Source organism: Daktulosphaira vitifoliae, unplaced genomic scaffold (assembly GCF_025091365.1).
Source record: "Daktulosphaira vitifoliae isolate Bord-2020 unplaced genomic scaffold, ASM2509136v1 Scaffold_3, whole genome shotgun sequence".
NCBI classification, from domain to species: Eukaryota; Metazoa; Arthropoda; class Insecta; order Hemiptera; family Phylloxeridae; genus Daktulosphaira; species Daktulosphaira vitifoliae.
Genome location: NW_026099574.1, coordinates 6,025,051 through 6,046,991, shown reverse-complemented (window position 1 = coordinate 6,046,991; position 21,941 = coordinate 6,025,051). Strand labels below are relative to the sequence as shown.

Sequence of the window (21,941 nt, the reverse complement as noted above, 5' to 3'; positions counted from 1 at the left end):
AGTTATTATCAATAGAATGTTATAAACAAAAATTTTAATTTTAGTTTCATAGAAATAATTTTTAAGATATAATTAATTTTTAAGTAATTGACAGTAGCTTTATTTAATGAATATATCGGTACTGTTTATAACTTTAAATTAATTACATTTTATACTCAAAATAACAAATTTTATGAAACAAATTTAATAATTGTTGGCCAATTGTCAAAAATTTTTGTTATATTAATTGGCTTAAATAAAAAATAAACAAGACTTTTATTTTTGCTTAAATGGATAAAAATGATTTTTAAATCGGTGATCTTTTGCTTAACAATTTTTTTGTGATAAATTAGTACGCATATATTTAAAACTCTTTAAATCTTACTTTTTTCTCGTAATATAACTTAAAAATTTTAAGTTTAAGTTTTAAGTTTATAAACAAAAATACATTCAAATTTTTTTTTCGTGATAACATTGGTCATATATTTTATAATTCCGATTCAAATAGTCAAAGATATTATGTTTATCGAACTGGCAGTTGTGTCACTGCAGAATTTTTTGGAAATGAAACTTTCAAAAATGAAAAAGACATTAACTAAAACAGTAAAACCTATTATGAATACTGGTACGAATTTGACTACACATCGTATTAATTTAGAGATATGACAAATAATTCAATTTTAGAAGAACTGTTGAGAGAAGATAAATTTGCGCTAACTACGATTATTGAAACCAAAAAAGAGCTCTCTAAAACGTCTATAGAGTAAATTACATTAATATATAATTCATTGAACTTCAATCAAACATCGTCGTAAAATAATCTTTCAACCCCATCGTCTAAAATATTGCTAGAAAATAATATTAAAACACATTTTCATATTTCATATTTCATTACTGAATGACAAAATTAACTCTATTAAAAAAATGTATTCAAAAATTGTTTTACAAATTGAAAAACAACCCACCAACACATTTACAGATACTTCCGTATTAGTTAATAATTCTTTTAACACGAACACATCACAGTAAAAAAACAATTTTGCAACTCAATCATTTAAATTATTGCCGGGTAATATTAACACATTAACTCAAGAAAAAAAACATTTTAATAAATAATTCTAACAATATTAATAGAAAACCGTCTAAAGAATTAGCAGAAATTATTAAAACATCAAAAGCCTTGGAAAAGACTAAAGAGAATAGAATTTTACGACGTGAAAATATTAATAACAAAAAAACCGTTATTAGAACTCGTCCTCGTGATATTAAAAATCATGTATGGGATAAGAGGTACTTATTGCTCTCTAAAGTCGACCAAGGAATCATGATTGACAATGGTAATAAAATAATAATTTAAGCAAACTTTAGTATTTTATTATTAACGATTTTTCAGAATCATTTTATTCTGTTTGTCCCGAGATCTTAAGCACACACATAGCGTTGATATGCCCCGGTCTGGACGTCGCTATGGATCCGTTTTGTGGTGCTGGTGGAAACATCATCCAATTGACCAAGAGATACACACGAATAATCGCTGTTGATATCGATGCTAAGCAATTAGAATTCGCCAAAAGAAACGTAGAGATTTATGGAGTCAGGGACAAAATTACATTTATACTGGGAAATTACAGAAACTTTAAAAAAATATAAGCCATAGGTCACAGTGACGTCTCTATGAGGTGGTCCTGTATAAGAAACACGAAGTTTACATTTTTGAAAAACATATGTGTATCGACTACGAAAGAGACGGTAGATAACTCTTCGGCCTGCTGAGAATTATTGTTCTCAACATAGCACTGCACATACCTAAAACTACAGGTCGAAACGAGGTAAATTAATCTAATTTCATTAGGTAAATCACAATTGTAGTTAATGTTGAGCAATTAATTTTCTAGTTGATACAATTTGGAAAATTATTCAACTTCAACATGGAAATTGTGGGAGGGATGAGGATTTTTGAACTTGAGACCAAACATCTGTAATTTCTTTAGTTTTGTTCATTATAAATTATGTAACTAGAGAGAAAAAAATAATTTTTATATGTGATCCTCTAACAGATTTTTTTTTAATAACAAATTTTAAAAATAAAACAATGCAACTAATACCAAAATATACAAAACGATGTCAGATTACATAACAAATAAAAAATAATAATTTTACCACTAATATTTTTTTCTTTCTATTTCATTATAAAAGTTGAAAATCGATTTTCAGCCTTCTCTAGCATCGCCGATCAATAAAAAATCGAATTTGGCTAAAAATAATAACAGTTAAAGAACAAAAGAATTGAATAAACATTTTTTTAAACTGAATTCAATTAAACAAAATTTTCAACTTAATTTTTAACTTGCTAACTTATCAACATTGTTACAAAACTATACATGAGTTAATTATTTCCATTAATTTGATCATCTTTAGTAAGTTAAAACACTATAAAATCAACTTACGAGTTTATTATTAACTCGTAAGTTTGTAGGTAAGTGCCCGAATGCTACCTTTAAAATTTGTGGCACTTAAATTTTATCATCAGTCGCGGTTCCTCTTACATATTATCAATTTTAATAAATATTTATTATTTTTAAGAATAGTTCTCTGTAAAAATAATTATAATTGTAATTTTAAACTTAATGTTTGTTTAAATTAATGTATTTTATGTTTATTAAAAAAAACTTTAATACTAATGAGTTGTTTGTATGTCTTTATTGTTAAGTAATTTTTTTTTTTAATAAAATATCATTAAATTAATCATTTCTTTAAAATTAAGTGTTAAATTTTTATTTTATTTTGAGTAACCAATATTAAAATTATGTATTTATCATTTATGAAACATAAAATTAAGGTTAAATTTAATCTCCTTTCCCTAAAACATATTTTATGAAAAATAAAATTTTATTTTTAGTTTAACAGTTAGCAGTGAGAGGAGTAGAATTGTTCTTCCTCATTTCATAGGGCTGTAGGTCTGTTAAAAAAGGCTTGAACACACCTATGTATGATCTTTTTAATATGATAATTTTAATGCTACTAATTTAAATTTCAATCATTTTTATATTCTTATATTTTAATATTCTGTAATCTACTTAGTATCCCACAACTTATTTTACTATTTGCTCCTATGATAAGGTCATTAAAAAAATTGACATAATTGAATTAAGTATGTATTTATATTTTTCTTTTCTTAACTAGTAAGTAATACATATGAACACAATATAAACATTGAAATGAAAATTACAACTATAACTGATAGCAAACATTTCTATTAAGCTATCTTAAAATTACAGCTTTAATAAAAAAAGTTAAGTGAAAGTCTACATCTAACAAGGAACCTTTATTGTATATATTGCACTAGGTAAACTAAATTAATAATTAAGGGAATTAGTTATTAACAAAATGGTTAACTTATTAAGATTATTAAACACAAATCCAAAAAATATATATATCTATGTATACTATCTTTTGATAAAATATATAACGAAAAGTTTATTTGAGCCTTTGTGTGACACTGGCAAGAGCTACAGCAAACGCTTGGACGGCCGAAAAAGGATATTGAAAGTCTAAAGCAAAATTATTTCTATCTATACGGCCAAACTGCATCACTTGTATACCATTATATTCAACTTGAAAGTTCTTTGCCGACTCTTGTGTTACACGACCACCAAAATCTAGTTGATAAACTTGAGTTAAATCATTCCATATTGGCGCTTTGTTATGCATCACAAATTGCTGCTTTTTGCTACACATATTGATCTGTACAATAGTATTAATATTAGTTATGAAGAACTATTTTTTGTATATTACTTAATTTATAACACTATAAATTTTACTTTATTCTTTATTTGTGATTTTTGGAACGTTTCTAAATTTTGATAATCTGGTTCAATTTGTGTTCTAAGTACTTTACGAAAAAACAATGGTGAATTCATTAAACGCTTTCTGTAAATAAAAAAATATTTTAGAGAAAATAAAAATTGTACATCTAAGACTAAAATTAAGTTTTTAGATATTAATTAATATATTCTAACACATATTCATCTGCCCATAATTATAATTTCGTTTATATAGCAACATTGTTTATCTTAAAAGTTGACAAAATAAGATTTATCAATAATGACATAATAAATATTTCTGGTTTTTTTTTTTTAAGACTTATAGTTTTATTGCATGTTATAAAATTAAAATAACATTTTGTATTAAAACATATATAATATAGATTTGTTTTTTGATCATCCAGAAAACCTACAAAATCTGATATACATACTGTACTGTTACAGTATAAAAAACAATATACATTTTAAAATATATTTATCTAGTTTATCAATTTTTATAATAAATAATATGTAGAATACCTAATTGGCGAAGGAGATCCTGTTTTTTTTTTGGCTGTAACAGGGCTAGCTGGTAAACTATGAGCAAATGTTTCTGATACTTTAGTATCCTCCATTACTCTTGAAACAGTTACTTTAGGATTTGAAGACCCTACACTACAGCTTCTTTGTCTTTGAAATTGTTGGTGTGATGAGGAATTATTTGTTAAAGACAATCCATCACCAACAATTGATAGTGTCATTTGCCGTGGTTGTAAATGCAAAATTGATGTGCGATAAGAAACTCTACCTAATTTTTTTGTTAAATCATCACATAGACCACGAATATGAAATTTAGTTCCCCATACATTAGCTGTAACTTCAGCTAAACGATAATCCTATAAAATTAATTATGATTATAATTTATTATAAAATTATCATTTTTCAGTAAAATAAAATTACTTCTGGTAAAACATCAGTGTAACAATTAAGTTGTAACTGACGATTACTAAAGTTTTTAGATTTGTGTCTATTTTTTCTATGGAGCTTAGGACTAGAGCAAACATCTGATTCAGAATCATCCCAGCCAAAATGATTGTATGTTATTTGTGCACTGTTATATGTCGCATCTAAAACACAAAAACGCACAAATTTTAAAGACCATTTTTTGACTTCATATAAAACCTGTAAGGTTTATCTTACCATCAACTTGTGGATCAAATATAACAAATTCTGGCTTCAATATACTAATTCTTTTACCTTTTAATAAAGGTACTAAACCTCCAAGATATTCCATGTATAAAACATAACAAACTGTACTTGGTGGAGTAGTTTCTGGGCCATTAACATGTTGTACAACTGTACAGTATAAACGATTTTTTGGAGAACTACTGACAAAATGCCTTAATTCAGATAATTTAGGTACTTCACACTATTAAAAGCAAAATATGATAATTATTTCTCAAATAAAGTTATACTCTTAATTATTAAAATAATCTTACAAAAATGGTAGATGAAGATATAGCAGTTAAAGTATCTTGAATACTAATAGGAAGTAATTCACTTGGAGGAAATTTAGACTCATCAAAAAGACGTAATGCACATAATATATGAAGTGGGAGAATTGAAGCTGACACACAAGCAACATGTATTTCAGGTCCAGTAGCTATAAATATACGTCGATCATTATGTGCCCATGTTACAGCAGTTACTTCCATCTATAATAATTAGTTGTATTTATATAAACTTTTCATTAAAATTTTTTTAATATTTCATTACTCATTAAATACAATACATACTGTTGTAAAAGGTAAATTTATAGAATAAACTAATTGGCCAGTATCGGAATAAATTTGTATAATATTATGACCCGGTTTAGCTGGTACTGATCCAGCAACACATAAAAGTTCTTTAGAGTTAGCCCATTCCATATAAATTGGACATAAGCCAGTATGTATAAGTATTGGAGCTGGATCATCATAACGACGCATTAATTGAATAGAACCATTTTTACAACATATTGCAAGCATATGTTTAAATAAATCTGTAAAAAGCAATTCATCAGAAATAAAATGAAATTAAAAAAAAAATTTAACTCATACAGTCAGACTTTCTTTGAGTCTCATTCATACAAAATTTTTCACATGACCATGCCATAGAAGATATTCCAGAGTCATCGGCTAAATTTACTTGAGAGACGGGAGTACCATGAATATCTAATACTTTCATTTGACCTTTACTTGTTCCAAAATAAACCTACAGTATATATAAAATAATTTTATTTTAGTTCAATGCATAATTAAAAATTAAAAAGTTTTATTGAAACCTGTTGATCATCTGGTGACCAAGCGCCACATGTGACAGTTCCTTCAGGATTCAACATTGATGACCAATATCTATGTCCTGTAACTGAACCAACTAAAACAAATCCATCCTAAGAAAAAGAAAAAAGTTAAACATTCATAATAATTTTTATATACAGTCATAATTACTTGATAACAAATTAAAGCCAGTCTACCATCATGAGACCAACTAAAATAAGTTACTCTTGTATTTCGGTCATTGATTAATTCAACATTCCAACGACAATCAAATTTAGCCCAAACATTAATTACACCAGAACTATCACATGATGCCAATTTTTGATAGGGTTCATTCCATTTAACAAGTACAACCTTCAAATAATTATAAAATTAATGTAAAAAATCATAATTAATGAATACAATCACATTAATAATTAAATAAAATAAAAGGTCACGGAAGTTTTATCAATTAGTACAATTATTGTTAAACTTCTTTTTATAATGTAAATCAAAAATAAGATTAGGCTCTTAATTATTGACAACCTCCTTCATTATGACAGAGATTATTAAGATTATGACAGAGAATGCATAATTATAATAATTTTTTTTAAGTGGGAAATGGACTACAAATTTTATTTGAATATTGCAGTATTATCTCACTACATAAACTATCTTAGTTGTGTTATCTTATATGATTGGAATAAATAACTTTGAAAACAGTGTACAGAAAAAAAACTTCTAACTTTACTTTAATTTTACTGTTTAAAATTATGAAATATTTATATAAAATATTTAAAAATGCATAAAAATTGTTTAACAACTTAAAAAAAATAAAAAAATTGTGACCTTCTACATAAAAATAATGTAAATGATAAACTACAAAAAAAAATAACAAATAACTCACCAAAATAATATAAACGCAAAAGATAAAAATAAAATTGGATAAATGGTGTTTAATGTCCATAAAAACTATAAATAAAACCAATTAAAATAATACATGTTTAAGATAAAATAATATTAGAAAAATAAATATTTCTAAAAAAAATTAATATGGTTATAAATTTATTTTCCTCTTTTAAAATTTACCTTAGCATGATGATTTCTCAAGTTATAATTTGTTCTCAGAGGAAATCTTTCATTTGTTGATTCATAACTGGTTCTTACTGATGTAAATGTAACCCCAACAATACCTTGAGCATTACCAGTTGCTAACCAACCTTGTTGATAATAATTTCGTCCATCTAAATTCCATCCTTCTTCCTATGATAAAATGTAATTATGAGTTCATTAAAAAAAAAATTAATTATATTAAGAACGACTGTTTATAAGAAAAAAATTGTTGAAACAGAATTAAAAAAAAATTATTTAGATAATAAGTTTTCTGTGAACTTAATGAATCTATATCAAGTATACTAAATACAAAATTATATAGTTCTTACTTCTGCATTGTCCGGAACTCTACCCATCCAAGATAGAGACAAAATTTCGCTGTCACATTTTGTATTAGCATTTTTTTCAAATCTGATGTGCATTGTCTAAATTAAGAACTCATAGTTGTTATTATACATGCGATTTTGAGGATGTTAAATATACATAAATTAGTTTAAATAAAAGAAAATAGTTCATTACATTTTGAATTAAGAAAAAAATATTTTTTTGGTCAAATATAAAAACATTTAGTTTTACCAAGTTATTGATTATAGTTAACAGTTGAAATAAATTGATAAAATGTCTAGCCTGGTAACATTTTTACCATTAAAGTGGTAACAATAATGATAAGATATTGAGGTTAGGTAATATACTTTTGAATAATCCCAAATTTTTAAAAACAAACTTTCATTATCGTGAGAATTGTCATTTTGATTACTTTCCTGTGGTTATCTACAAATTATTTATTACTATTCTGTATTTTAATAATTATTCAAGTGATTGTTATGTTTCATTATCTCGCGTTATAGATTTTTCTCAAGAAATAATATGTTGACTAGATTATTAGGACGGGGTATACTTAAGCCGCCTTTTATTGTCGATCATTTACTGGTTCGTCATGCAAGTGCCGTCATTTGCAATAATGGTATTACTTTGTCAACCCAAGAAAGAAGGAATTCATTAACACGTTTAAATCAATTATCAAAAATTAATGTACCAGTACGTTATAGACGATTTGAAAATAAACATGATGGAAAAAATGATGATGATTCTAGTGATGATGCTTCTCAGAATGTCAAAGTTATTCACGACATTAATTCAACTCAAGATAATACATCAGTAGCTACTATTGAAGCCCCAGATAGTGTGCCATATTTGCCATTAATAGCTATACCAAAGCCTCCGTTATATCCAAGACTATTTAGAATAATAGAGGTGTGTACATCATAACTTACATTTTCATTTAAAATTATTAAGTTTTTATTTTGAACACCTTAATGTTCAAGTTTAGTATTGAATAAATTATATTAACAAAATTATCTATTTATTTGATAAATTAAAAATATCTATTGACCATTTCCAGATTAGCAATCCTAAACTTATCGCATTAATAAAAAGAAAAAAAGCATTAAATCAGCCATTCATTGGTCTATTCATGAGGAAAGATACTACGTAAGTAAAAAATACTTATATAATTTTAATTTAATTTAATTTAATTAACTATTTACTTGGCTTTAGAACTACTGCTAACATAATAAGTGATATTAATGAAGTGTATGATATTGGGTCATTAGGAAGAATCAATGAAATGCGAGAATTTGGAGATAAATTACATATGCTTGTTCAAAGTTTCAGAAGGATTAAGCTGACTAAACCATATTTTGAAGATCAAGATATAGATAAAGGTAAAAAAAATATGCATGTGTTTGTAAGTTTTTATTTATTTAGAAACATAAACACAATTAATAGTAACAAGTGATGTCAATCGTCGTCCAAAACGTCAAACACGTTCTAAAACTGTTACAAATGCTCAAGAATCATCAGATCCTGCTAAAGTACAACCTGAAGTTTTGATGGTAGAAGTAGAAAATATTAAAGACCAACCTTATGAGTCAACAATGGAAGTTAAAGTACATACATAATATTTATTTAGTTAACATAATATTTAGTTTTAATTAAATAATTTCCTCTTAGGCACTTTCTCAAGAAATTATTAAAACTATTCAATCTATAATTAGTATAAATCCCATATACAGAGAAATATTGCACCCTATGTTGCAACATGGCAATGTAGCAGATGATCCCTCATATCTATCAGATGTTGCTGCTGCTATAACTGAATGTGAAACTAAAGAATATCAAGAAATTTTAGAAGAAACTGATGTATGCATTAATTTGTAATTCATATTAGTTTTTAAGTCAAAATAGAAGTTATAATTCCAAATCTTAAAAAAAAAAAAATCGTTTTTAGGTTCCTAAAAGACTTCTACTGTCTTTGAGCTGTTTAAAAAAACTTTTGGAACTCAGTGAAATTCAAATCAAAATTAGTAAAGAAGTAGATGAGAAAGTAAAACAACAACATCGAAAATTTATTCTCCAAGAGCAATTGAAAGTAATAAAAAAAGAACTTGGTTTAGAAAAAGATGATAAAGACTCTATTGTTGAAAAATTTAGAGAACGAATCAAAGTGAGATAGTTGCTTTTATCTAAGTAATTTTCAAAAACTACTCTCATAGTCATAAAATATTATTTTAAGTTAAGTGCCCAATTTATACAGATACCTTCAAGTTACTAATCTTTTTAAAGACTATTTTAACAATATTCTACAGCTCACATCAATATTAATAATAATTATTATTATATTATAGAGTTGTATATTATAATATACCACTCTCAAATATTAAAGACATTGTTGATATGTCAGCTATTACTCTCTTAGTCAAAAAAAAATTCACAAAAAAGTAATTATTTTAAGAAAAATTGAGTGATTAGCATTAAAAAAAATCACTCTGTATACTAAAAAAAACTAAAATACTCTCTAATTATCATATATTATTGTAGGACAAAAATGTACCTGTTAAAGTTATGGAGGTAATTGATGAAGAATTAACCAAGCTATCATTTTTAGAACATCATTCATCTGAGTTCAAGTAAATTTTTTACTCAGAATTTTCATGTATTTTTTATAATAATAATTTTTTTTTTTCACTAGTGTAACAAGAAATTATCTTGATTGGCTTACTCAATTACCTTGGGGTGCTTCAAGTGATGAAAATTTTGATTTAGAAAGAGCATCAAAAATATTGGATCAAGATCATTATGGAATGGATGATGTAAAAAAACGCATATTAGAGTTTATTGCTGTTAGTAAATTAAAAGGAACAACACATGGTAAAATTCTTTGTTTCCATGGACCTCCTGGTGTTGGTAAAACTAGTATAGCTAAATCTATTGCAAGAGCTCTAAATCGAGAAGTATGTTTAATTAATATATTTTTATGATTATTATTATTATATGAATATATTAAGAAATATTTATTTTTAGTACTTTAGATTCAGTGTTGGAGGTATGACTGATGTAGCAGAAATTAAAGGTCATCGTAGAACTTATGTTGGTGCTATGCCAGGGAAAATGATTCAGTGCTTGAAAAAAACGTCTACAGAAAACCCTTTAGTACTAATTGATGAAGTTGATAAAATTGGAAGGTTGTTGTGATTATCATATAGTATTAATTGATATTTCAATTACAATTATATATTTAAATTTTTCACTTATCATGTTATGATATATTTAAAAACAGAGGACATCAAGGTGATCCATCATCAGCATTATTAGAAATGCTTGACCCTGAACAAAATGCCAACTTTTTGGATCATTATTTAGATGTAGCTGTAGACCTTTCTAAAGTATTGTTTATTTGTACTGCAAATGTGATAAATACAATTCCTGAACCTCTTCGTGATAGAATGGAACTAATAGATGTATCAGGATATGTAGCTGAAGAAAAAATGGCAATAGCCAAACAATACTTAATACCCCAAGGTCTAAAAGCTACGGGGTTAACTGAAAATCAAGTAATTAAATAAATGTTAAATTTTTTGTTATATTTTTAATTTTATTATTTTTTCTTAGGTAGAAATTGTTGATGAAAGTTTGACAACTTTAATTAAATCTTACTGTCGTGAAAGTGGTGTTCGAAATCTTCAAAAACATATTGAAAAAGTATTGTTTTACTCAAAATTAGTTTTTGAAATATTGTTAGTTAAAAGCTATTTGCTACAAGGAACAATATACTTACTTTTCAGGAGAGCCAAAACATTATTTTGCTTTAATTTAAAAATAGTATAACTTTTATACTTTTATAAAAACCCTTTAATTTTTTTTATGTATATAATCATGTATTAATCTGATGATATTAATCTTTAAGATAAATTTTATTTTTTTTATTAGTTTTTCATTTTTTAGTATCTTACATTAGTTTCTTAGTGTGTACATCAAAATATAAAAAAATATGGTGCTTAACATAACAATTTTAATGTTGCTTAAAATTCACTTAATTAATTAGAAATAAATTTACATCATATTTTGGCACTTACAACACTTTTTTTTTATATCTACTAAATTAATATTGTTTACAGCACAAAAATTAATCATTGATAATTTTGACTAAAAATGATATTTTTACTAAATGTAAACACTATATACAATTTACACATTGTCATCTACATAACTATTGACACAGCAAATAGCTATTTAACCGACAATATCATATCTTTATATTAATATTGATTTTAATAATTTTGTGTATTATCTTCTAGATATTACGAAAAGTAGCATTAAAAATAGTTAAAGGTGAAGATGAAAAAGTTACCTTAACAAAAGATAAGTTATATGACTTTGTGGGTAATCCTGTTTTTACTAAAAATAGAATGTATGAAATTCCTGAGCCTGGTGTTGTAATGGGATTAGCTTGGACTGCCATGGGTAAATGTATTATTAAATATAATTTCCTGTGAGCTAATTTTTTTATTGATCATTGTAGGAGGTACTATGATGTATGTGGAGACAGAATGGACAAAAGATCCAAAAAGTGTAACTGAAAAAGATAAAGCAATTGGCTCTATCATGTTAACTGGTCGCTTAGGCGAAACTATGCAAGAATCTGCTAAAACTGCTTATACTGTAGCAAGAAAAATTTTAAATGAAATTGATCCAGAAAATGTAACCCTGTTAACGGGTAATGTGCATTTACATGTTCCTGAGGTTGGTTAAAAAAAATATTTTATATACTACTTAAAATAAAATTTCCAGGTGGTCCACAATATCTTAATATATCTAATAGTTTTTGATATACTAAGAAAACACATTCTTTTCGGGCTAACTATTGAGATTACAGGTATGTAATTTTTTCCGTGAAAACTATAGCATTTGAATGAATGCTTTTAATTATTGAACTTAACAATAGAATAAAACAAATTGATACTGAGTTATAAACTAATACAATTGTTAAGTTTAGTTACAAGCATTCATTCAAACGATTATATATTTTATGGAATAAATTAAAACCTATAATCTCAATAGTAGGCGTGAATAGAATTTTTGTTTCTACCTTTTCCTCAATATATATTTCAATATTATATTATATATATGTTTATTACTGTAAAATAAACACATGACAAATGAAAAAACATCATATATAACCAGTACCTTCTCAATTTCTCCTAATAGTTTCTCCTAAAAAAAAAATAAGAAATGCAAAATATTCATTAGGTTAAGTTATTATATTTGCCAAAATATTATGGATCACTCTACATAATTAAATTAATAAGAAAAATTTTAAATATATCATAATTAATTTTAATAATATTAGGGTGCTACACCTAAAGATGGACCAAGTGCTGGATGTACTATTGTTACTGCACTACTATCACTAGCCTTAAACAAACCTATTCATAAAAATATTGCCATGACTGGTGAAATATCATTGAAAGGAAAAATTATGCCAGTTGGTGGAATAAAAGAAAAAACTATTGCTGTAAGTAATTAATTAGTTCTGGTTTAACTGATTAAACTAATTACGCGAATAATAGTTTTTATTGTATTTTTTTTTAAGGCAAAAAGAGAAAATATTGGTTGTTTGATACTTCCTGAAGAGAACAAAAAAGATTATGATGAATTACCAAAATATATAACAGAAGGGCTGGATGTTCATTTTGTTTCCTATTATAAGGAAATATATAATATAGTGTTTAAAGACTGCTAAAATGATATACCTTATTGGCATTTATTTGTAATATTAGTAGTTTATCTATTTTATTAATATTTGTGTATAGAACTTAACACCTATTCTGATATATTATTTTTTATGTGAATATTCCATTTTTGTTATATGCTGTTTTAATAGAAGAGTATAGTTATTTAACATATTATTTATTTTTTATTTATATTAACTATTTTTTTCCAAATTATAAATTTGTAATATGTTAAAAAATAATTCAAATATCATGAAATTACTGATGAAGTCTAAATACTTCAATAGAAATTATGGTTTATGAGTTTCATAAGGGGTTATTTCATAAATTAAATTCATAGCTTATGTTTGTATCACTGTTGATTGATTTTTATCAAGAGATCGTTTTGAATCGAGCTCTATTAGAACATTTAAACTTCAGACCAAAATATATCATTAACTTCACTAGTTTTAAAAATGATACTGGCTTAGAAATAAACAATGGTGGAATGATTAGGGGTGCTACTCTTCTCCCATCGAAAATGTAAAGGATTTTATGATAGTGACTAACTGTAAACACAAATAAGTGTTTTTTTTTTTACTTCCACATTGTAAGACAGACGACAGTTACTTCTTATATCTCAGTTTCTAATTTAATAAAACAGCTGATAATTCTTTTATTCTGATAAGTGATAATATTTTGCCGCCAAAATGTTCAAGGCCAACCAAGGTGATTAGTATTTTCATGATTTCAATTAGCCGCTTGTCAATGCTAAGTATTTAAGTTGTCGTTTTGATTTAGTATGTATTTTAAAAACAAATCAAGAACATAAATAGGACGTAAATTTTAAATTTTTATTTGGTTTTTGTATTATAAATTATTAACAGAACTTGTGTAATAGTATTGATATAGTAAAAATAAATCATGAAATTAGTAATTCCTGAAATTTCGTGGCACAATCGTGATCCTGTTCTCAGTGTTCACTTCCAACCGACTTGTAATGATGATTTTTATAGATTAGCTACAGGTGGATCAGACTCTCATGTTTTTGTAAGTGAATATTTTTTGTAATAATGAAGAAAACAAATCAATTACAGATACGTAACCAAAAAATATCTCTTAGAAACCCTTCCATAAGTTTCAATAATTTTTTTCCTATAAAGTTTTATGAAAGCATCTCCATAACAATCCTAACTAGATAGTATCCCATTTTAAAAATTATTCTTTATTTGAAATTTACTATAAAATATCTAATTGTCTAAAATGTATTTATAAGCTATAGTAAGTGTTTGGTACTCAGTAAAAATAATTATACTACAAATTTTACTTCATACCTGATTAAATAATATTGTATCAAGAATAAAATCATTTTTTTTTTAGATTTGGCGCATTAAACTTGATGGTTCAAATGTTAATGTTGAGTTTGCAGCTGACTTGACTAAACATCAGAGAGCAGTTAATACTGTACGTTTTTCTCCTAATGGCCAATGGTTAGCTACAGGAGATGATGGTAATAGTTCAATATTTTAAAAGATCAATATCAGTGTTTATTTAAAAGTCTCATAATATGATCTCTTTAGAATCTGTAATTGTTCTATGGAAATTTAAACCTGAAAATGGGCCTGACCAACGACCAGATTTGTTAGAAGACAATGACGCAAAAGATCTTGAAAAATGGACATGCCATTGTGTTTTAAGGGGTCATCTAGAAGATGTTTATGATTTATCTTGGTCACCAGATTCTAAAAAACTCATATCTGGAGGTGTAGATAATAAAGCAATTATCTGGGATGTTGATAATGGTAATTTTATTCATAAGAGTTTTTATTTGTTTTTCAAGTTTTATATTTTAAGTTTAATTTGTATGTTAACCTAAGTCATATTTATTATTTTAGGCCGATACAAAGCAATACTTGATGATCATAAAGGTTTTGTTCAAGGTGTTGCTTGGGATCCATTAAATATATATGCAGCTACATTAAGTAGTGATCGGTTAGCTAATTCATTTAAAATTAAATAAAAATTTAATTTTGCTATTTTAAATTTTTGCCTCTAGAACTTTAAGAATATTTAACACTTCAAATAATAAAATTATGACCAGATGTGACAAAGCTGTTCCTATAGACAAAAATATTGAAAAAGAAGAAATAAAGAGCAGACTATTTCATGATGATACGTTAAAGTCATTTTTTCGTCGTATTGCGTTTTCACCAGATGGTCAAATTTTAGTTACTTCATCTGGTATTCTAGAATCTGTTGATGAAGAAAACAAAACTAAACATACCACAAATGTTAGTTATGTTTTTGCTAGAAAATCATTTTCTAAACCTGTTCTGTATATTCCCTCATTGGATCAATTCTCAATTGCTGTACAATTTTCACCAATTTTGTATCAATTAAAAGATAATACTCAATCTGTATTTGACTTACCGTACAGAATGATTTATGCTATTGCTACTAATTCAAGCATTTTGTTGATGGACACACAGCACGCTGCTCCTTTTGCTTATATTGGCGATATTCATTATACACGATTAACTGATCTTTCGTGGTATATATGTGTTCAATTTTTATAATAATTTTAATTATTAATTATTGTTACAACTTCAATATTTATTTTTAAAAATAGGTCTTCTGATGGTCGTTTGTTAATAGTTTCTTCATCAGATGGATTTTGTTCAATATTAAGTTTTAGTCAAGAAGAACTTGGAATACCATTTACAGAATCTATGGATATTGTAACTATGGAAATAGATGAAACTGCTCAAGAAAGTCAAGAAGCGAAAAATTCACATAAGGAAACACCAACAAAATTTGAAGTAAAAGAAGAAAAAGATATTAAACAACTTATTGACTTATCAGAACCTCCAACAAAAAAAAGAGTACAATTAGTTACACTTTCTAGTCCTAAAAACAAAAAACATTTTAACAAGTAACAAAATGATTTTTCCTATTTATTTTTACTTTATTTTGTAAGATTAACATTTATAAATTTTCATAAAATAAATATTTTATATACATTATTAATCTTGGTCATCAAATACAATTTTTTTCCCTTCGAACTTGGCTAGAGACTTTTGTTTGCGCTTAGCTTCCCAAGAAGGATGTAACACATTTTCTATATGATCTACTGGATTTCTTCTTTCTCTTCTATTAGCAAATGCATTTTGTTTATTAACTACTATTTTTTTGCCTTTAATGAAGACTTCTTTGGCTGAAATCTTATATTCTACTTTTGAAGGTTCATCAAAACTTTTTTCTTTCAAAGGAGGTGGTTTATACACTGATTTGTATTCCTTATCATCAGTTGTCATAAAAAATGAATCTACCGATTGACAAACAGGTTCAATTTCTTCAATATTCCTTTTCTTTTCAGGTACAATATGTTTATTTGTTTCAAAATTGGTTTTCCTTTTATTAGCTTTATTAATTTGAACATTTTTATTACTATTTTTTATAATTGATCTAGGTACTTCTACCAGCAAATCTAAATTACTTACAACAGATGTATTAGTTTTACTTTTGTTTGATTGTTGGTTATCATCACCTCGAGCACAGTCACTATCACTATTACTACTTATTTTGCTTAAATTATCAGAAACAATACTATCAGTACATGTTTCAGTTGATTCTACTTTTTCAGTTATTTTATCTTCTTTTATTAAACTATTAGTAAGTTTTTTTATTGTATCTGTATTCACTTCATTTTCTTCTAAATTGTTAATTTTATTACAAACATCATGAATAATAGTCTTTTCTTCTTTTTTGTTTACACAATTTTCTCTTGTTACATTATTACTATTCTTACTTTTCTGATTAGGTTTCTTTTTTAATTTATGTCTTGCTCCCAAATCATTTAGTAAATCCCTTAATGTTGATTTCCAATCTAAATATTTGTCCCTAAATATTTTTATTGAATTGTCAATAAATTTATGTCCTGATAATCTAGCTAAAGCTCTATGTTCTAATGTAGTTTCAACATTGTTTAAAATATCAGCAACGGGTGTTTCATTTAGTAATGCATATTTTGAAACTTCATCATCATTTAATTTCTGTAAATTTTACACATTAAAAATTTGTAAATATACAATTATTTTTAATTAATATCACTTACCTTGATATATAGTATTTCATTTACCAATCTTTCAGATTTTTTTTTATTTTTATCAATTTGTTCGTCTGTACCTTTTTTCCCCTTTAGCTTTTTAGATTCTCTTGTTAATTTATGTATTAAGTGTACTCTGGATTTGCGAACTATGTGCCTCATTAACACTATCTAAAATATCACATAAAGTGAAATGCGAAGAAATTTTAAATAATTTATTCACCATGTTTTTATTTTTAATGTAATATACTAATATAAAATACAGCTACCTGGTTATTCAGAGAGAATTTTGTTAGTGATTCCATTATAACTAGGATCAAATAAGGACAGAATAAATAGCTATTTTATGCTATAATTTTAAGATAGTGTAAAAGAACGCTAAATAAACTATTGAAATTTTATATGAATGCATACAAGTAATTTAAAATATCCTGGTTGTAATCATATAATCTACGTAACCTTAAAATAATCGATTTAGAATTGTTTCGATAACATTTGACTAAATTTATAATCACAAGAGTTCTCTAGTAGTAATATTCAATAAATATTATTCATGTTGATAATAATTTTTCATTTTTATGGGTAATAGCTGTAGCTTAAAGTTATAGATAATTCTATCTAAATCACAGATAATAAAAAAAAAATTCTGTATTATCTCTTTATCTGATACTTATATCTCAGACTATATGAAATTTTTCGTATATACTGTGCTTAGATTAACAATTGGTGCGTTAAATGAGTTAAAAATTATTTTTCAATATAATTTTTGCGCACTGTTATTTTATTATTACTGAAAATAAAATTTTCTATTTAATCCAAAAATATCTAAAGGTATCCTTAAAATTATGTTATTTTTTGTGTGGTAATCCTTGGCAATAATTACAGTATCCCATGAGATTCGTTCCATAATAAAAACACAACTTCAACGCACAAGCGTATTATATCTTAAGCATAATTGGGTGTAACTTTACGCACGCGTATAGGTAGATTGTAATCTATCTTAAATAACTAGGTTTAGTAACACATTCACTACCCTTAATAATCCACCCCTTAATGGTTTTTACACATTACTTATAAGATGAAATAGCGCTAAATTTTTATTTACATTCTCAGTTGTAAAAAACACCAATTTTGAATAATGTAAATTAAGTATTATTATAAGGAATTTATTCAAAAATTTTAGATCGATTTGTTTTGATTTCTTATTATAAAATAATTTATTTTAATTAATTAAAAAATTAGACAATCTTTGTTAGAAATAATTTGCGAACTTTTATTCAACTAATGAGTTCCTCAGCTCCAACTAACAGTTCCTCTCTAGGGTAAGATATTTCCATCTAAAATTTAAACACTAAAAAATTATAATCTCGATTATTAATTCAGAAAAAATTTGGATACTGATTATTCACTTGATTTGTATGTCATTGATGGACAGTTGGATCATTTTATTGAAAATTTGATTCAAAATGAATTTGATGTAGTTCAGGATCATGCTTTTGTTAAAAATAGTTCTATTGAGTATGTATCAATTATATTATTTTGTGTTTCATCATAGGTGGAATTATGAGGGCAAGTCTCTCCCTTCTCAAAAAATTGTCATATCCCCTTTTAAATTCAAAAATATAATATGTATTTTTATTTAAAAATATTTATTTATGAAGTGAAAAATAAATTTCACACCCTTAAAATTTTGTTTAATTTTGCTTATATGCAGTATAATGAATGCTTAGCAAAGTTGAACATGTTAGTGAATTTTTTATTATGTTAAGTTAAAAGGCAAGAGAAAAAAAAAAGACTATATAGTTAATGTAAAAATTTTGTGATTATATTATTAAATAATAATAAATTTAAAGTTTTAATTTTTACACTCAATAGAAATTACACATTTTTATATTATAAATAGATTTTTATTAGTTTGTATTTAACTAAAGAAAACTTGTATTATAATATTTTATATTATATTGACCATGAATTATGCTTCAGTGAGCAGGTATTAGGGTTGAATTTCATTCCACCTATACAGGTTTTCCCTTCTCTAAAACAATTTACTTACTTGAGAGATAATTAAATATTAATCATAAGTAAAAACTAATGTTTTTATTACAGTTATAACACAAATTCATTTTCTGTTAATCAAAATGACAATTTTTCGCCAATCGGCTATCAAAAATCAATAGATGATGTTATATATTTTATAGCTAAAAATGCACAAGTATTTAAGTGTGACACATGTGATAAACATTATTCAAATAAATTTGATCTTATCAAACATGAAAGAATTCATACAAAAATTTTCAACTGTTTATTATGTAAAAGTCGTTTTTCTAACTCTTATGGACTTTCTCGGCATATGAGAACACACCGTGGAGATAAACGCTATCGTTGTGCGGTGTGCAGTAAAGCATTTCATCAACCTGGTCATTTAACTGCTCATGTTAGAATACATACTGGTGAAAAACCTTATACTTGTGCTGTTTGTAATAAAACATTTGCTCACTATTCAAATCTAATTACTCATCGTAAGATACATGGCCAAGATCGACCATATGAATGTGAAATATGTGCCAAAAAATTTGTGCGTCCCTCCAACCTAATTGAACATAGAAGAATACACGGTGGCAATAAGCCATATGGTTGTGACATGTGTGAAAATAGATATACTAGAAACTCTCATTTAATTGAACACAGAAGAATTCATACTGGAGAGAAACCCTACAAATGTGATGTTTGTGAAGAAAAGTTTGCTAAATGTTCTGCATTAAATAAACATAGGAAAAGGTTACACAAATAATTCATATTGAATGTTAATTATAATTTCATATTTTATAAATAGACTCTATTTCAAAACTAAATATTAACAATCATTAGTTTATAGATATTATTTAATAATGAACTTAATAACAAATATTATACTTACACGAATGATTGAAATAATTATTTCTATTAATTATCCTATTTGAAATAAATATAAAAATATCTAAGATTTTTTATTTTTAAATAACTTAAGTAAATGTTACATTGGCATGTCAGAATAACAAGTAGCTAAATTATTAATTATTTTAATATTTAAATCGTTAATAGATTAGTACAACTAAAAATTTTGCAATTAATATAATAATTCTTCAAATTGATTATAATAAGTAGTTTTAATAATTATTTATTTTTTTACCTATATTTATAAACCACCCTGGTCTTTGATTTTTGGAAATTTGACTGTTTTTATGCATTCAATTCAATACCAAAACATAATTGCTATTGGTTTTTTAAGTAATTAATTGAATTTTATAACATATAAATTGAAAAAAAAATTAACTTCTTGGCATTATAATTAATATTATCTAAAGCTCATGATCAAATTCTAATTTTTATATTAATCTACACATTAACTACTAAGAAATTTGTGTACATTCTATGTGACTTTGTAAATCTACAATAATGTTGTGCTCTAATATATATATACATGTAAGTGTGGTTTAATTTAATTAATTAGTTATATGTATTACTAGATATCAGGACATTATATGGTTTACTTTAGTCATACTAAGTACATAAATGGTAAATAAGTATTCATGTTTGTTTTTTTAATTAATGTATTTAAATTAGAAATTTAGTTTTTTTAAGTAGTAGGGTATGAGTTTGCCTAGAACAAAAAATGTTCTTTTATTACTATGTATACTTATGATAAATTTTCACGTAGTTGGAATGTCTCAGAAATAGTTCAAACAAATTTTATAAATGCATAAAATGTCCAAATCTTATTTATCACTATTTTCCAAAATTTTCAGTTTTCATTAAAGAATTATCTGGTTCAATTTATATCAGTTAATTCTCTAAATTTTTATTATTTAATCAAACTACCAAGAAGTTCATTAATAGTTTCATAATTGTAAAATTCACACAAATTTTATAAATTTGCTACATTTTTATTGTGGCTGTTGTATATATAAATAATCAAAACGGGTATGTTTTTAATTATTGATTAGTGAATAAGTATAAAAGTTAAGTTTGACCTGGAGATGTTTTTGATTATAATATGGGTCATATTTAAAATTATCAGATGATTATAACAAGTATTCAAATGTAAACCAAGCTAATATACTAGAAATAATTTTAACAAAACTGAAACATTAATATTGTGATATTTTTATAAATTGAAATTATGAATTTTAGGTTTTAAAATGTAACAGTCTATTTTCCTATTACCACATTTGTTAATAAATTTGGTTTTAAAGAGATTTAAAAACACAAAAATTATTATTTTTAAAGACTTATCAACTAAAAAATTTGGAATTATAAAATTTTTATTTAAGATAGAAACACTAATATTATATTATTAGCTATGTTATTTTTCCTCACCTTAATCCCAGCTACTTGAGGTCGACCAATATTATATAATTAACTATAAGTTAGAAAAAAATAGTTACTTGTAATATAATATACTCCAACTTTTATATGATATATGAATAAAATTCCGGAATAACTAAATTTAATGTTGGATTTTTTTTTAATATGTATCACTAATATTTTTTATCTTAGTTATAAAGATTTAATAGTAAACCTTTGTGACTAAAAATTAATAAAATTCACCTTTAAA

General features: G+C 25.4%; 4 protein-coding genes across 5 annotated transcripts; 2 read left to right on the top strand and 2 right to left on the bottom strand.

Annotated features, from left to right (window-relative positions):
- Nucleotides 1–3,184: 3,184 nt before the first annotated feature.
- On the bottom strand, nt 3,185–7,772 carry LOC126901166 (tubby-related protein 4). 2 transcript variants are annotated; one of them, XM_050677461.1, is made up of 12 exons: nt 7,169–7,311; nt 6,987–7,051; nt 6,272–6,454; nt 6,106–6,213; nt 5,882–6,035; nt 5,579–5,823; nt 5,282–5,497; nt 4,983–5,211; nt 4,743–4,909; nt 4,323–4,678; nt 3,801–3,909; nt 3,185–3,723 (listed from the first exon to the last, which is right to left on the bottom strand). In XM_050677461.1, the coding sequence occupies exons 2-12, from the start codon at nt 7,044–7,046 to the stop codon at nt 3,457–3,459; spliced, it is 2,094 nt and encodes a 697-aa protein (XP_050533418.1). In that variant the 5' UTR covers nt 7,047–7,051; nt 7,169–7,311; the 3' UTR covers nt 3,185–3,456. The 2 variants fall into 2 exon arrangements, with proteins under 2 accessions (XP_050533418.1, XP_050533417.1); XM_050677460.1 differs by lacking the exon at nt 6,987–7,051 and adding an exon at nt 7,522–7,772 and having other exon boundaries at nt 3,187–3,723; nt 7,169–7,342.
- A 129-nt stretch (nt 7,773–7,901) lies between these two features.
- On the top strand, nt 7,902–13,433 carry LOC126903151 (lon protease homolog, mitochondrial). Its single transcript, XM_050681160.1, has 15 exons — nt 7,902–8,446; nt 8,595–8,683; nt 8,750–8,916; nt 8,981–9,141; nt 9,206–9,394; nt 9,483–9,698; nt 10,073–10,161; nt 10,224–10,485; nt 10,556–10,716; nt 10,812–11,085; nt 11,144–11,233; nt 11,830–11,995; nt 12,054–12,274; nt 12,882–13,046; nt 13,125–13,433. The coding sequence occupies exons 1-15, from the start codon at nt 8,060–8,062 to the stop codon at nt 13,272–13,274; spliced, it is 2,787 nt and encodes a 928-aa protein (XP_050537117.1). The 5' UTR covers nt 7,902–8,059; the 3' UTR covers nt 13,275–13,433.
- Nucleotides 13,434–13,979: 546 nt separating this feature from the next.
- LOC126903152 (chromatin assembly factor 1 subunit B-like) lies at nt 13,980–21,269 on the top strand. The gene is made up of 7 exons (XM_050681161.1): nt 13,980–14,292; nt 14,623–14,752; nt 14,823–15,044; nt 15,138–15,234; nt 15,299–15,793; nt 15,872–16,174; nt 19,454–21,269. The coding sequence occupies exons 1-7, from the start codon at nt 14,167–14,169 to the stop codon at nt 20,136–20,138; spliced, it is 2,058 nt and encodes a 685-aa protein (XP_050537118.1). The 5' UTR covers nt 13,980–14,166; the 3' UTR covers nt 20,139–21,269.
- LOC126903154 (serum response factor-binding protein 1-like) lies at nt 16,176–17,788 on the bottom strand. Its single transcript, XM_050681163.1, has 3 exons — nt 17,617–17,788; nt 17,357–17,518; nt 16,176–17,294 (listed from the first exon to the last, which is right to left on the bottom strand). The coding sequence occupies exons 1-3, from the start codon at nt 17,650–17,652 to the stop codon at nt 16,266–16,268; spliced, it is 1,227 nt and encodes a 408-aa protein (XP_050537120.1). The 5' UTR covers nt 17,653–17,788; the 3' UTR covers nt 16,176–16,265.
- Nucleotides 21,270–21,941: the final 672 nt, after the last annotated feature.

What these genes read in the sequence shown, in the direction of transcription:
- LOC126903154 (XM_050681163.1), bottom strand. Translation starts at nt 17,652, where the DNA reads ATGGAATCACTAACAAAATTCTCTCTGAATAACCAG. An exon ending in AATTCTCTCTGAATAACCAG is followed by an intron (nt 17,519 to 17,616) that starts GTAGCTGTATTT and finishes GTGATATTTTAG; the next exon opens with ATAGTGTTAATGAGGCACAT. An exon ending in ATGAAATACTATATATCAAG is followed by an intron (nt 17,295 to 17,356) that starts GTAAGTGATATT and finishes TAAAATTTACAG; the next exon opens with AAATTAAATGATGATGAAGT.
- LOC126903151 (XM_050681160.1), top strand. Translation starts at nt 8,060, where the DNA reads ATGTTGACTAGATTATTAGGACGGGGTATACTTAAGCCGCCTTTTATT. An exon ending in AAATTTTAGAAGAAACTGAT is followed by an intron (nt 9,395 to 9,482) that starts GTATGCATTAAT and finishes AATCGTTTTTAG; the next exon opens with GTTCCTAAAAGACTTCTACT. An exon ending in CGGGGTTAACTGAAAATCAA is followed by an intron (nt 11,086 to 11,143) that starts GTAATTAAATAA and finishes ATTTTTTCTTAG; the next exon opens with GTAGAAATTGTTGATGAAAG.
- LOC126903152 (XM_050681161.1), top strand. Translation starts at nt 14,167, where the DNA reads ATGAAATTAGTAATTCCTGAAATTTCGTGGCACAATCGTGATCCTGTT. An exon ending in GATCAGACTCTCATGTTTTT is followed by an intron (nt 14,293 to 14,622) that starts GTAAGTGAATAT and finishes TTTTTTTTTTAG; the next exon opens with ATTTGGCGCATTAAACTTGA. An exon ending in CGATTAACTGATCTTTCGTG is followed by an intron (nt 15,794 to 15,871) that starts GTATATATGTGT and finishes TTTTAAAAATAG; the next exon opens with GTCTTCTGATGGTCGTTTGT.
- LOC126901166 (XM_050677460.1), bottom strand. Translation starts at nt 7,614, where the DNA reads ATGCACATCAGATTTGAAAAAAATGCTAATACAAAATGTGACAGCGAA. An exon ending in TGGCTTTAATTTGTTATCAA is followed by an intron (nt 6,214 to 6,271) that starts GTAATTATGACT and finishes TCTTTTTCTTAG; the next exon opens with GATGGATTTGTTTTAGTTGG. An exon ending in GACTCAAAGAAAGTCTGACT is followed by an intron (nt 5,824 to 5,881) that starts GTATGAGTTAAA and finishes TGCTTTTTACAG; the next exon opens with ATTTATTTAAACATATGCTT.